Here is a 13,541-nt window from a genome sequence, read left to right on the forward strand (position 1 = left end):
TTATTTTAGTTGCAAGTTATAGAAACAAGTTCTTCAAATAATATATAATAATAAATTATTATTTTTTTCAATTTGAACATCTGCATTTTCTTTCTGCTAGGCTGCCTGGGGTGGTGGACTTCTGCTGTCAAAGAAGCATTCCTTTAAACTGGGTGGCATTGAAAGGTTTGTAATTAATTTCATATGTCTGTCTGATTTAACTAACCTGTAGTTAACATATTTGTAATTTAATACATGGTTTAACTACCTAGGGCTAACTCTGTCACATGGAATCCACACAAGATGATGGGTGTTCCACTGCAGTGCTCTGCCTTCCTTGTGCGGGAAAAGGTAAATGGACCACTTTCTTTCTTCTCCTTCATGAATGAATAACATGTTTTCATTTCTAGGAAGAAGGTCCTATCACCAGTTTCTGTGAGACCTTCTAACAGTAATTGGTAACTTAACTTATGCTATATATGTTTACTTAGTAAGGATTTGATAGAATTGCATCCTTTGAACAGATTTGAATAAAATACCCAGGTAGCTCAAATAACTCATAGCATTTGGTGGTGTTCCCAAACATCAGAACTCATGCATAGTTACACTTACTATACCTTGAAAAAGCTTGATTCAAAGACAGAAATAACTGCAATTAAACTCAATTTAATTGGTTTTAGGGAGCCTGAGTTAAACTTATTTGATTTAGCTTTATTGTTTTATTACTTTAAATCATTTTATCTAAGCATTACTTTCTGGACTACCAACAATCATCTAGTTCAGCAAACAAGCAAAACAGAAAAGAGAGCATGAGATAATCATGACAGGGCCACACAACTGGGTTGCGATTGACCCCTGCTGACATATCAATGGCCCTAGCATATGCATGCCATGCCCAACTGACTGCATACAATCCCTATAGGCTAGCACTGATACCCAGAGTTTAATACTGTGATATGAGGGGTCATGGCATACATTCAGGTTACCTCATCCACTATGTACCTGATCCCATGACCATACATGTGCATAAATACACTTGTTCAACTCAAAGTGAACTTGTATAGGAGAGATAATGAAACACAGACTTATAAAACTGTGTTAAACTGGCCACAACCAAAGTTTTATTTCCTACCAGCAGGGACTAATTGAGTCTGCGGTAGAGGGATAAAAGAGAATTCATTTAGATACATTCTTATCAATCAGTTTAAAGTGTTAAATGTGAACATTATTTGATGAGCCACTATCCAAGACCCAGCACAGTAAACAAATTAGAACAGGAAAGACGATCAGGAAATCATGGCATTGCACCCCCTCCTCCGCCCAGCTACCTACTCAAATGCTAGCATTGCCTTCTCTTTGTAAGGATGGAAACTAGCAGGGTATTCCCCCAACGACCAGTCCACCAGGTAAAATACTTTCCACAAAATGTACCTGATATGTCACTACATCAGGATACAGCCCAGTATGGTTAGTGATGCTACCAATTGAAGCAGATGGTACGGCGAAATGCCAAATATCCAGCCATCAGCACCTTAGGCTGACTGGACATGAACAGACTACAACTGTCAAGGCTAGGTCAACCCAGACACCATATTACATCCTAGACATGAAATAACACCCATTGCAATATCTAATCTTACTCGCTACAATAGAGTTTGCATACAGACTTCAGGAAACAGGAAGGCCTATCATATTTGGTGTACTGGTGCCTCTCTTTGACCATACCGCTAGAAGTCAAGGCTGCTGCCCAACAATTACCATAGCAGTTTGGCTTTAAAACCATCCACTAAACCAAAGGGTTGCTCTGCCCTTGCACTGATGGCCAGAGGTGGGTTCTGACAGCTATGGTGACATCATTCACTGAATGGCTACTGTAGTATGTGCCATAATTTACTTTATAAACCCTTTAAATGAAAAATTGATATGTTGTTTGATCTTTGAAAATCCCTTTTCATATTGTCAAAGGCTAGTTCTGTTAAATTCTGGATTCCAACTATAAACTGCTTGCTAAATAGAGGTGAAATGCTGGCTGGCTCAAAGGATCTGAAACCACACCAAATATGAGCTTGAAAACTTAGATCAACCCCCACTCTTTTGAGATTGATCATTTACCACTCTACCAGCTTTACCAACAGTAACCCTGATATGTTGAGTCCCATATTTTGTTTAAAGATTATAAGGATCTAATGGTTAGGGATAGGTTAATGGGTGGGTCAGTTTGCTTGTTCTCATTCACAACACACATTAGAGTTTAGTAAGAATGTTTTAGCCAGTGAGACTAGTGAGTTCAGAATGTTGTGTGTGAACTCATTCAGCCAAATTTCATGTTGCTTCTTGTTGGTCAATAAGGACTGCCATTTGCTGACATTGTGTAGGGTGCATGTTACATGAGGACTGTGGGACGTTTCCTATTAGGTTGCCTTAGTGAGGCTGAATTTCACTATATTCTGTATGTTTGAATTTCTGAGGTGGGAGGTCTTGGCTAGAGGGCAGTTCCTAACAATGGGTGTCAGTCTGGGCATATGTGTGAGCACATAGTGTCTGTATCACAGGATGCAGTGTGAGAAAAGAGCTTCCTAGCATTGAGTAGGAGAATCAGGTTAACGTGGGCCATCGTCTATTCTTAGCAGGAGAATAGCAAAGGTGGGATATTCAGGAGGGTAAGGGAAAAAACAGCCCAGAAGGGAGAAAAGGAGCTGAGGATTCAAACAAGGAAAAGAGCCTCCAGGGCGTGGGATAGGGGAACCAAGAAGGCCAGGGAGAAGGAGAAGGTGAGGGGCAAACAGGAAAGAAGAGCAGGGGGGATAAATTAGTCAGAAATGTAGAAAGGGGGAGGCTTCCTTATCAAAATGGAGAGAAGAGGGGGAATGAAGCAGGTGGAAGGCCAGAGGGGAAGAGGGATTTCCTTACCTTGAATACATTTCTGTAACCATGATCAGTAACCAGGAGAGACAAGCTTGAGAGTTTTTGATGATAGTATAGCGAGAACTTGTATGATCCATCCAAGGTAATTGCCTAAAAAATAATGCATTTTTATCTAACTTAAGTATTGCTGTACTGCTGAGTACCCTGCTCCTCCCTCTAAGTATGGCATGCTGATGCATCACTTGCTGGATGATGACGGAAGCAGCAAGGAATGCTCGTGCCCCACCGGTTCCCTCCTGCATGCTTTCACCTGTTCATCCGATGCTGGCACCTGTTTGCTACTGTTACACCACACATTAGGCTTTACTAGTTTTGGTGGAGTCTGCCAGTGAGTGAGGCCCCACAGCTGCTGCAACAGTGGTGAGGGGGAGTGTGGACAGGAGGAGGGCTTGTGCTATGTGGGGAAGGTGAGACCAGTGTGAAGGTGGCCACAGTGTTACTTGTGGGCCTGTCTACTGTTAAGTAGAGTGAAGTGAAGCAGAATTTCGAGAAGTCCTGATTTTGAGTCTGATTTTGACCACATAATTTCGATTTGATTAATAACAATTATTTTATTTGATTATTAACAGCTAATACTGTCATTGAGAGTGCCATACTATTGCAAAAACGGGAACTCCAACCTATCATCAGGAAGTGTCTTCTGGTATGGCTGTTTAGTCGTTTGTAGGTTTTAGTTTGTAGTTCCATTTGCTCATGTGCTACTGACATTTAATAGGCCACTTTATAGATCATTGTAGATCATTGTAGCCAGAGCAAAAGAACATACCATGCACCAAAAGCAGCAAAGTGTGGATTACAAAATAATATAAATTACACAAAGAATTGAAAGAATGCCACACACATTTCCAGGCTGCATTAAGCACCTATTGCAGCCAGAACAGCCAACACCATGTTACCCTTCTGCCAAACCCCCTGAGGTTGAGGTCAAAAAGGCAAGCTGTATGCTGTGGGCAGGATGTTGCAGCTGTTCTTTATAGTTTGCTGCCTCCCACACTGGGTTGTAGGGGAGGGGAGTAATAATCTAGCTGTAGGGCTTATTGCAATCAGCCTTCATCCATAAGGCCATCAACTGGAGATCATTTGGCGATCACTGGTTCCTGTAACCATATGGGCTGATCAGGTTATTACCACACCATAGCAACTGCCAGCTGTTCATGCTGCACCTGTGGACTGGTGTTTGGTATGGGCACCGCGCCTTAGCCACAAGTTATTCTTCTTCCTCTGTAAGATCTACCTACTCTCCTATTCTGTTACTAATGGAGACCCGTAGACGCCTAAAAGGCAGGACAAGACCAACGTAATAAAAAGCAATATAAGTAGGTAAGACAAGGTAAAAAGCAAGGTGAGTTAAGGCAAAGCAAGGAAAGGGTAAAAACTGGATACATCTGTGAAACATAACTCCAGACCATACATTGTCGAATCTGGAACACCAACTATCAGGGCATCTAGACTGGAGGCCTCTCCTAAGATACAATGTAGTAATGTGCAATCTTGTCAGAGCCCGCTACGGGTATTAAGATCTAGGGAAGTGTATAAAAAACAGCTAATAATGAGGCAATGTGTCGCAAAGCCAACCAAATATATAATAATTAGAGCCTTTATGAAACTAATTGTGAAAGAAACAGCTTCCTCAACGAAAAATAGGTTATGGTCCGGTCAAGACACATATAAAGGCTCGGTACAAGTACCTGGTAGAAAATCCACACTGTGTGATCCTGATATGACAGAGGCAGGGTCAGGCCCTATGGCCAATAAAGATTTAATTTTCACCAATAGCCAGCCATGTTATGGATGGAAGGGATCTAATTGCTGAGCCCAGAATCTCATTCTAAGCTCCCTGTCCAGGAAAGTCCATGTGGATGTGCATACTAATGTGACCAAGGAATTAGGTTCAGGAAGGAATAGTGTATCCTTCCTGTATTAGTCAGGAGTCTAGTTCAGAAGCTATAAAGAAGACAAGTGAAATTGGCATACAAAGAAAGGTCATACCTCTGTTTCTAACTGGTACAAGTATAGACTTTTCCAATATTTGGGACACATTAAATGAAAGGCAATCAGAAACTAAAGTTACAGGGAATTTGCTTGGTGATTTCAACTAATTAAGTGATGAATCAACCTTGAGTAATCTAGGAGAGTGAGGATGAAACTGGCATGCTGTTATGTTCAATGCTCTCTGAGAATCTCACATTATGGGATACAAGCCCTACAAAGAAACCTCCAATAGAGGACACTCATGGGCACATTGAACAAAGAAGATTCTCTCTACCATGCCTGATTGAGTTGTCCTGTATACAAGATGACAGTGCCCTTGTAAGCAATAGCGCTCAGTTGATCAACCTAGATCTAACACCTAAAGGAGTTCTCCTAGCTCAATGAATGTGACCCTATGGGAGAAAGATATCAAGTAATCTCAATTGGTTAGCTCCAATTAATAAAAAACTGGCATCTATTGTTAATTAATGATGAAGCTAGTAAAGAATTAGCATCATTATTCTGAGGAAAAAAGATCTTAAGGCTAAGGATAAAACTTGGTCAGCATCAAATATTAACAAAGGAGCTGCAGTGTTACTGTAAGATCAGATGATGGTGTGTCATGACCCAGTCATAAAATGACCCAAACTGATCCATTGGATTCCTGAGGTACCACTCAAATATCTGGGGAGAGTGTGAGGCTTATGCAGGGTGTACCTAAAATAGCTGTATTATATGATGTGACTGTTAATAACTTATCTTCGCCCATAACAGGTCTAGGTTGCAAAGTGGTTTCTGTAGAGCCCTTGATGGAGACAAAAAGGATAGAAAATGTGTTTTCTACATTTCTAAAGCAGGAATAAGTTAGGTCTTTTGAAATTTGAAATGAAAGAAAAGGCAGAAACAAAGAATTATGAAAGAAGGCCGAAGAGTGTTGAGAACAGAAACCGCATCTAAAAATGAGACTGATAAACCAGCAGTGTCGGACCAGACAGAAATTTCCTGGACACTGCAGATTATGGAGAAAGCCTTTAACCTGTTGAATAAGCAAGCAGATGTTTCAACTACAGAAGAAACAGCACTAGGAAAAGAGAGCACCAGCTCTTCATGTCTTACAAATGACAGAAAAAGTACTGTTTTAAGGCTATCAGACACTTTGCCTTCAAAGGCTCCGTGTAATCAAGCAAACAACAGGATCAATACACAGGAGGGAACTATGTTAGCTCTTGAAGAACACACTGTCATTTCAGGTTTTGCAATCCAGACAACTCCCTATCAAGTCGAAGAATGTGCATTACAGCTAGTAGATATTTTTGCTGACCATGATCTCAAATCATATTTATATAGATCAAATATATTATTTGTTTTGAAACCTCTGCCAAAGTCCTCACAATTAACCCCTTCGCTGCCAGGCCTTTTCCCCGTCCTGTGCCGAGCCTTTTTTTGGCTATTTGGAGCAGTTCGCACTTAGGCCCTAATAACTTTTTGTTCACATAAGCTACCCACGCCAAATTTGCATCCTTTTTTTCCAACATCCTAGGGATTCTAGAGGTACCCAGACTTTGTGGGTTCTCCAGAAGGAGGCCAAGAAATTAGCCAAAATACATTGAAAATTTCGTTTTTTTCAAAAAAATGGGAAAAAGGGGCTGCAGAAGAAGGCTTGTGTTTTTTCCCCTGAAAAGGGCATCAACAAAGGGTTTGCGGTGCTAAAATCACCAGCTTCCCAGCTTTCAGGAACAGGCAGACTTGAATCAGAAAACCCAATTTTTCAACACAATTTTGGCATTTTACTGGAACATACCCCATTTTTACGATTTTTTGTGCTTTCAGCCTCCTTCCAGTCAGTGACAGAAATGGGCATGAAACCAATGCTGGATCCCAGAAACCGCAACATTTCTGTAAAGTAGACAAAATTCTGAATTCAGCAAGGGGGAATTTGTGTAGATCCTACAAGGGTTTCCTACAGAAAATAACAACTGAAAAAGAAAAATATTGAAATTGAGGTGAAAAAAACATAAATTTTTCTCTACGTTTTACTCCGTAACTTTTTCCTGCAATGTCAGATTTTCGAAAGCAATATACTGTTACGTCTGCTGGACTCTTCTGGTTGCGGGGATATATACGGCTTGTAGGTTCATCAAGAACTCTAGGTACCCAGAGCCAATAAATGACTTGCACCCTGCAGTGGGTTTTCATTCTATGCCGGGTATACAGCAATTCATTTGCTGAAATATAAAGAGTAAAAAATAGCTATCAAGAAAACCTTTGTATTTCCAAAATGGGCACAAGATAAGGTGTTGAGAAGCAGTGGTTATTTGCACATCTCTGAATTCCGGGGTGCCCATACTAGCATGTGAATTACAGGGCATTTCTCAAATAGACATCTTTTTTACACACTGTCTTACATTTGGAAGGGAAAAATGTAGAGAAAGACAAGGGGCAATAACACTTGTTTTGCTATTCTATGTTCCCCCAAGTCTCCCGATAAAAATGATACCTCACTTGTGTGGGTAGGCCTAGCGCCCGCGACAGGATATGCCCCAAAACACAACGTGGACACATCACAGAAAACAGAGGTGTTTTTTGCAAAGTGCCTACCTGTAGATTTTGGCCTGTAGCTCAGCCGCCACCTAGGGAAACCTACCAAACCTGTGCATTTCTGAAAACTAGAGACCTAGGGGAATCCAAGATGGGGTGACTTGTGTGGCTTGGACCAGGTTCTGTTACCCAGAATCCTTTGCAAACCTCAAAATTTGGCTAAAAAAACACATGTTCCTCACATTTCTGTGGCAGAAAGTTCTGGAATCTGAGAGGAGCCACAAATTTCCTTCCACCCAGCGTTCCCCCACGTCTCCCGATAAAAATGATACCTCACTTGTGTGGGTAGGCCTAGCGCCCGCGACAGGAAACGCCCCAAAGCGCAACGTGGACACATCCAAATTTTTGAAGGAAAACAGAGGTGTTTCTTGCAAAGTGCCTACCTGAAGATTTTGGCCTGTAGCTCAGCCGCCACCTAGGCAAACCTACCAAACCTGTGCATTTCTGAAAACTAGAGACCTAGGGGAATCCAAGATGGGGTGACTTGTGTGGCTCGGACCAGGTTCTGTTACCCAGAATCCTTTGCAAACCTCAAAATTTGGCTAAAAAAACACATGTTCCTCAAATTTCTGTGGCAGAAAGTTCTGGAATCTGAGAGGAGCCACAAATTTCCTTCCACCCAGCGTTCCCCCACGTCTCCCAATAAAAATGATACCTCACTTGTGTGGGTAGGCCTAGCGCCCGCAACAGGAAACGCCCCAAAGCGCAACGTGGACACATCCAAATTTTTGAAGGAAAACAGAGGTGTTTTTTGCAAAGTGCCTACCTGTAGATTTTAGCCTGTAGCTCAGCCGCCACCTAGGGAAACCTACCAAACCTGTGCATTTCTGAAAACTAGAGACCTAGGGGAATCCAAGATGGGGTGACTTGTGTGGCTCGGACCAGGTTCTGTTACCCAGAATCCTTTGCAAACCTCAAAATTTGGCTAAAAAAAACACATGTTCCTCACATTTCTGTGGCAGAAAGTTCTGGAATCTGAGAGGAGCCACAATTTTCCTTCCACCCAGCGTTCCCCCAAGTCTCCCTATAAAAATGATACCTCACTTGTGTGGGTAGGCCTAGCGCCCGCGACAGGAAATGGCCCAAAACACAACGTGGACACATCACATTTTTTCATAGAAAACAGTGCCTACCTGTGGATTTTGGCCTCTAGCTCAGCCGGCACCTGGGGAAACCTAGCAAACCAGCGCATTTTTGAAAACTAGAGACCTAGGGGAATCCAAGATGGGGTGACTTGCGGGGCTCTGACCAGGTTCTGTTACCCAGAGTCCTTTGCAAACATCAAAATTTGGCCAAAAAACACTTTTTCCTCTCATTTCGGTGACAGAAAGTTCTGGAATCTGAGAGGAGCCACAAATTTCCTTCCACCCAGCATTCCCCTAAGTCTTTCGATAAAAATGGTACCTCACTTGTGTGGGTAGGCCTAGCGCCCACGAAAGGAAATGGCCCAAAACACAACATGGACACAACATGTTTTTTGCAAAGTGCCTACCTGTGGATTTTGGCCTCTAGCTCAGCCGGCCCCGGGGGGGGGGGGGCAGAAATGCCCTAAAATAAATTTGACCCCCCACCCCTCCAAACCCCCCCTGCCCAGGAGCGACCCTTGCCTACGGGTTCGGTCCCCATACGTGACATTGGCGCATAAAAACAAATCCCGGGTGCCTAGTGGTTTCTGCCCCCTTGGGGGAAGATTGACCTAAAATCGGCCAATCTGCCCCCAAGGGGGGCAGAAATGGTCTAAATACAATTTACCCCCAGGGGAGCGACCTTTGCCTGATGGGTCGCTCCCCATCTCTAAAAAAACAAACAAACAAAAAAAAAAACACAAAACAAAATTCGCCCTGGCGCCTAGAGGTTTCTTGGCCTAATAATAGGCTCATGGGGGTCAGAAATGGCCTAAAATAAATTTGCCCCCCCCAACCCGCACCAACCCCCCCCCCCCCCCCCCGGGAGCGACCCTTGGCTACGGGGTCGCTACCCCTGCGTGAAATTGGCGCCAAAAAACAAATCCCAGGTGCCTAGTGGTTTCTGCCCCCTTGGGGGAAGATTGACCTAAAATCGGCCAGTCTGCCCCCAAGGGGGGCAGAAATGGTCTAAATACAATTTACCCCCAGGGGAGCGACCTTTGCCTGATGGGTCGCTCCCCATCTCTAAAAAAACAAACAAACAAAAAAAAAACACAAAAAAAAATTCGCCCTGGAGCCTAGAGGTTTCTGCCCCCCCCCCCCCCGGGGGCAGATCGGCCTAATAATAGGCTCAGGGGGGCAGAAATGGCCTAAAATAAATTTGCCCCCCCCAACCAGCACCCCCCCGGAGCGACCCTTGGCTACGGGGTCGCTCCCCCTGCGTGACATTGGCGCCCAAAAATAAATCCCCGGTGCCTAGTGGTTTCTGCCCCCTTGGGGGCAGATTGACCTCAAATTGACCAATCTGCCCCCAAGGGGGGCAGAAATGGTCTAAATACAGTTTGCCCCCCAGGGGAGCGACCCTTGCCTACGGGGTCGCTCCCCCTGCGTGACATTGGCGCCAAAAAACAAATCCCCGGTGCCTAGTGGTTTCTGCCCCCTTGAGGGCAGATTGACCTAAAATTGACCAATCTGCCCCCAAGGGGGGCATAAATGGTCTAAATACAATTTGCCCCCCAGGGGAGCGACCCTTGCCTGATGGGTCGCTCCCCAGCGCTAAAAAAACAAACAAACAACAAAAAAAACACAAATTATTTTTTTTTGCCCTGGAGCCTAGAGGTTTCTGCCCCCGATGCCAGATCGGCCTAATAATAGGCTCAGGGGGGGCAGAAATGGCCTAAAATAAACTTGCCCCCCTAACCTGCCCCCCCCCCCCGGGAGGGACCCTTGCCTACGGGGTCGCTCCCCCTGCGTGACATTGGCGCCAAAAAACAAATCCCCGGTGCCTAGTGGTTTCTGCCCCCTTGGGGCAGATTGACCTAAAATCGACCAATCTGCCCCCAAGGGGGGCATAAATGGTCTAAATACAATTTGCCCCCCAGGGGAGCGACCCTTGCCTGATGGGTCGCTCCCCATCTCTAAAAAAACAAACAAACAAAAAAAAAACACAAAAAAAAAAAATTGCCCTGGCGCCTAGAGGTTTCTGCCCCCCCTGGGGGCAGATCGGCCTAATACCAATAGGCCGATCTGCCCCCAAGGGGGCAGAGATGGCCTAAAATAAATTTGCCCCCCCACCCCGGGGAGCGACCCTTGCCTACAAGGTCGCTCCCCTTGCGTGACGGCGCAAAAAAAAGATCCCTGGTGCCTAGTGGTTTTACCTAAAATCGGCCGATCTGCCCCCAAAGCGGGCAGAAATGGCCTAAATACAATTTGCCCCTCCAGGGGAGCAACCCTTGTCCAAGGGGTCGCTCCCCATCTGTAAAACAAAAAAAAATAAAAAATCCCTGGTGCCTAGTGGTTTCTGCCCCCCTTGGGGGCAGATCAGCCTAATCAAAATATGATGATTTACCCCCCAGGGGGCAGAAATGGCCTAAAATAATTCCCCCTCCCCCCCAGGGAGCGACCCTTGCCTAAGGGGTCGCTCCCCTTGCGTGAAATTCACGCAAAAAAAAAAGTCCCTGGTGTCTAATGGTTTCTGCCTCATCAAAATAGGCCAATCTGCCCCCAAGGGGAGCAGAAATGGCCTAAATATAATTTGCCCCCTAGGGGAGCGACCCACCTAAAAAAAAAAGAAAACATAACATAAAGTCAAAAAAAAAAGAAATGATCCCTGGTGCCTAGAGGTTTCTGCCCCCCCTGGGGGGGCAGAAAAGGCCTTCCCAAAACAATGCCCCCCCCTGGGAGCGACCCTTGCCCAAGGGGTCGCTCCCTTTTGACAGTTTCAGAAAAAGAAAAAAAAATCCCTGGTGTCTAGTGGGGTTTCAAAAGCCGGACTCAGAGTCATCATTTAAGATGGCAAGTTGTTGATCAGGCCGAACTCCCCCCTAGGGGAGGGGAAGTTCAATGTTTACTAAACACATGTGAATCCAAGTGGATTATGATTTGTGTTGCAACGACCCAGGATCTGAAAACACTAGACAAATGGAATTCTGTGATATAATTGACCTATCATTAGCTTTGTAATCCTTTTTGCATAGTTTGCTGATTTTTGTTGATTCAGATGCTGAATTTCACTTTTAATTTGTGTTCTCTCCTTTATATTATATATTTTCTTTTCTTATCTTTTGAGATATGTGAATTCCTGCTGAATTTTCTGGTTAAGAATTTTCTTTCTTCAGTCATGCACCTCCAATGATGCTTGTGTTTCCAACCCAGTGTTTCTAACAGGCATTTTCTGTTTTTCATATCCACTACTCTTGTATATAAGTAATAGCTATACAGAATTACCCATTCTAACATTGCGACTAGTCTCATGAGCTTTCTTCTCCTCTTCTCCCTCTTTGCCTCTAATTGAATGTTGGTATCGCTCCTAGCGCTGGACACATTAGACAAGTAAATTAGTCTTGTATGATTTCCCCTTTTATTTATTTATTTATTCACGGACATACTTTGTTTGAATTCCCCCCTTTTTAGGTCGAGCATTTGAGACATCTTGTATATACTTTAGTGTATACTGCTATACTTCTTTGTGGGGTCTCTGCTTTTTCACTGTTTTGTTTTAGTGTCCTTTGCTTTTTTGGCCCTAGTACTTGTACCTTTCCACTTCTGCCTATGTAGCATCTGCTTAGGGATTACTTTTTTCATAGGCCAATAGCATTTGACCAGAGCTCTGGATGGTTCGGTGGCTCCAGTCTGTTTCTGTTAACAGGGCTCTAGTCTATTACTTATTTTAATCTGCAGTCATGTGTGACTTTGTTTATTCCATTCCTTACTCTCTCTAGCGCATTTTCTGTTCTTGCATTGCAAATGCTTGTTCCTTTTGTCTATCTCTGCGAGCTCACGCAGCGCTTTGACCCGGCCCCTTATGTCAACTGTTTTGCTTTTTCTTTTCAGTTTGTGTGGCAAGAAAACTCGAATAGCTCTAACTCGAGCGAACGCGAGACCCATTGCAGTTCAAATGCTTTTTTTTCTTTCTTCCGAGGAGGTAGGTAGCATGTGTACTCTTGGAGTGGGAGTGCCCCCTTTCATGTTTCACCATGGCACGAGAGTGTTGAAATGTGAGCTCCAAATTCTGCAGATCGTTCATTCCTGCCCCCTCCTTCACACAGCAGCTGGTCCATCCTACATCATTGAAACTAAATGAACAACGGTATTGCACTGCTCTTCAGAGAACCTCTGTTTTCGTTTTCAGAATTCTATTGCTTCAGAAGTCAAGCTCTGCAATAAAAGAGGCGCCTCTTTAACCCCAGAAAAACCCGGGACTCCACATTTTTCCTGCCTAGTTTTTCTTGTTTTCATTGCTTTCTGAAGCCTGCCCCAGGAACCGATTTCCAATAACAAATGATTAATATATGCGAGGGTCAGTTTGCAGTGCCAACCTGAGTGCCGGATGAGCTGTAGGATGCTCCTGCAGGGGGCTTATCTCTTTAAAACAAGTTAGTTGCCTTTTTTATTGCAGATTTGTGGATGGAATGTTCTTTATTGACATTTTATTGGTAATGGCCCCAATTCCGCAGTAATTTTTAGTAATGGCCCCAATTCCGTAGTCCAGAGATGGAGGTTTGCCTGTGGTTGGGAACTGCACACCCAGGCGACACAAGTGGCTGAACGTTTAGGCACTGTAGATGAGCTCACCCACGTGCTACCACCACATTCGTTTTAAGTAGCTGCGTTCTCACTCGCTATCCTTGGCTACATTCTCAAACATATACAAGCTCTACGGCCATGTTTGATAATCTACATCCCTTAAAGGGAGGATATATCACTATGCTTTCATTGATGCCTTACTTCTCTGTTCCCATTTCGTTTTGTTTTCATGTTCGTACTCGTCGCAACTAGTTGTGTTTTTGTAGGTAGTGCATGTTTTATCAAAGCATTTGCTGATGTGCAGCAAAGAATTGACATAAATATTGTGTGCTTGGGGGGTTCCCGTAAGTACAGTTTGATCTGAAAAGCGTTGTAACTAGCACTGCCTGGAAAAAAATGTATTCTCCTTGAATTTTA

General features: G+C 43.9%; 1 protein-coding gene across 8 annotated transcripts in view; it reads left to right on the forward strand.

The window, feature by feature from the left end:
• The window catches only part of LOC138268696 (glutamate decarboxylase 1-like), a 1,137,623-nt gene that overhangs the window by 896,089 nt on the left and 227,993 nt on the right, over positions 1-13,541 (forward strand). For all 8 annotated transcript variants that reach the window (XM_069218676.1, XM_069218622.1, XM_069218640.1 and 5 more), the window contains 2 exons: positions 101-165; positions 252-330. In XM_069218676.1, coding sequence (XP_069074777.1) covers positions 101-165; positions 252-330 — 144 coding nt within the window. The remainder of the gene's footprint in view (positions 1-100; positions 166-251; positions 331-13,541) is intronic.

Source organism: Pleurodeles waltl, chromosome 2_1 (genome assembly GCF_031143425.1).
Source record: "Pleurodeles waltl isolate 20211129_DDA chromosome 2_1, aPleWal1.hap1.20221129, whole genome shotgun sequence".
NCBI classification, from domain to species: Eukaryota; Metazoa; Chordata; class Amphibia; order Caudata; family Salamandridae; genus Pleurodeles; species Pleurodeles waltl.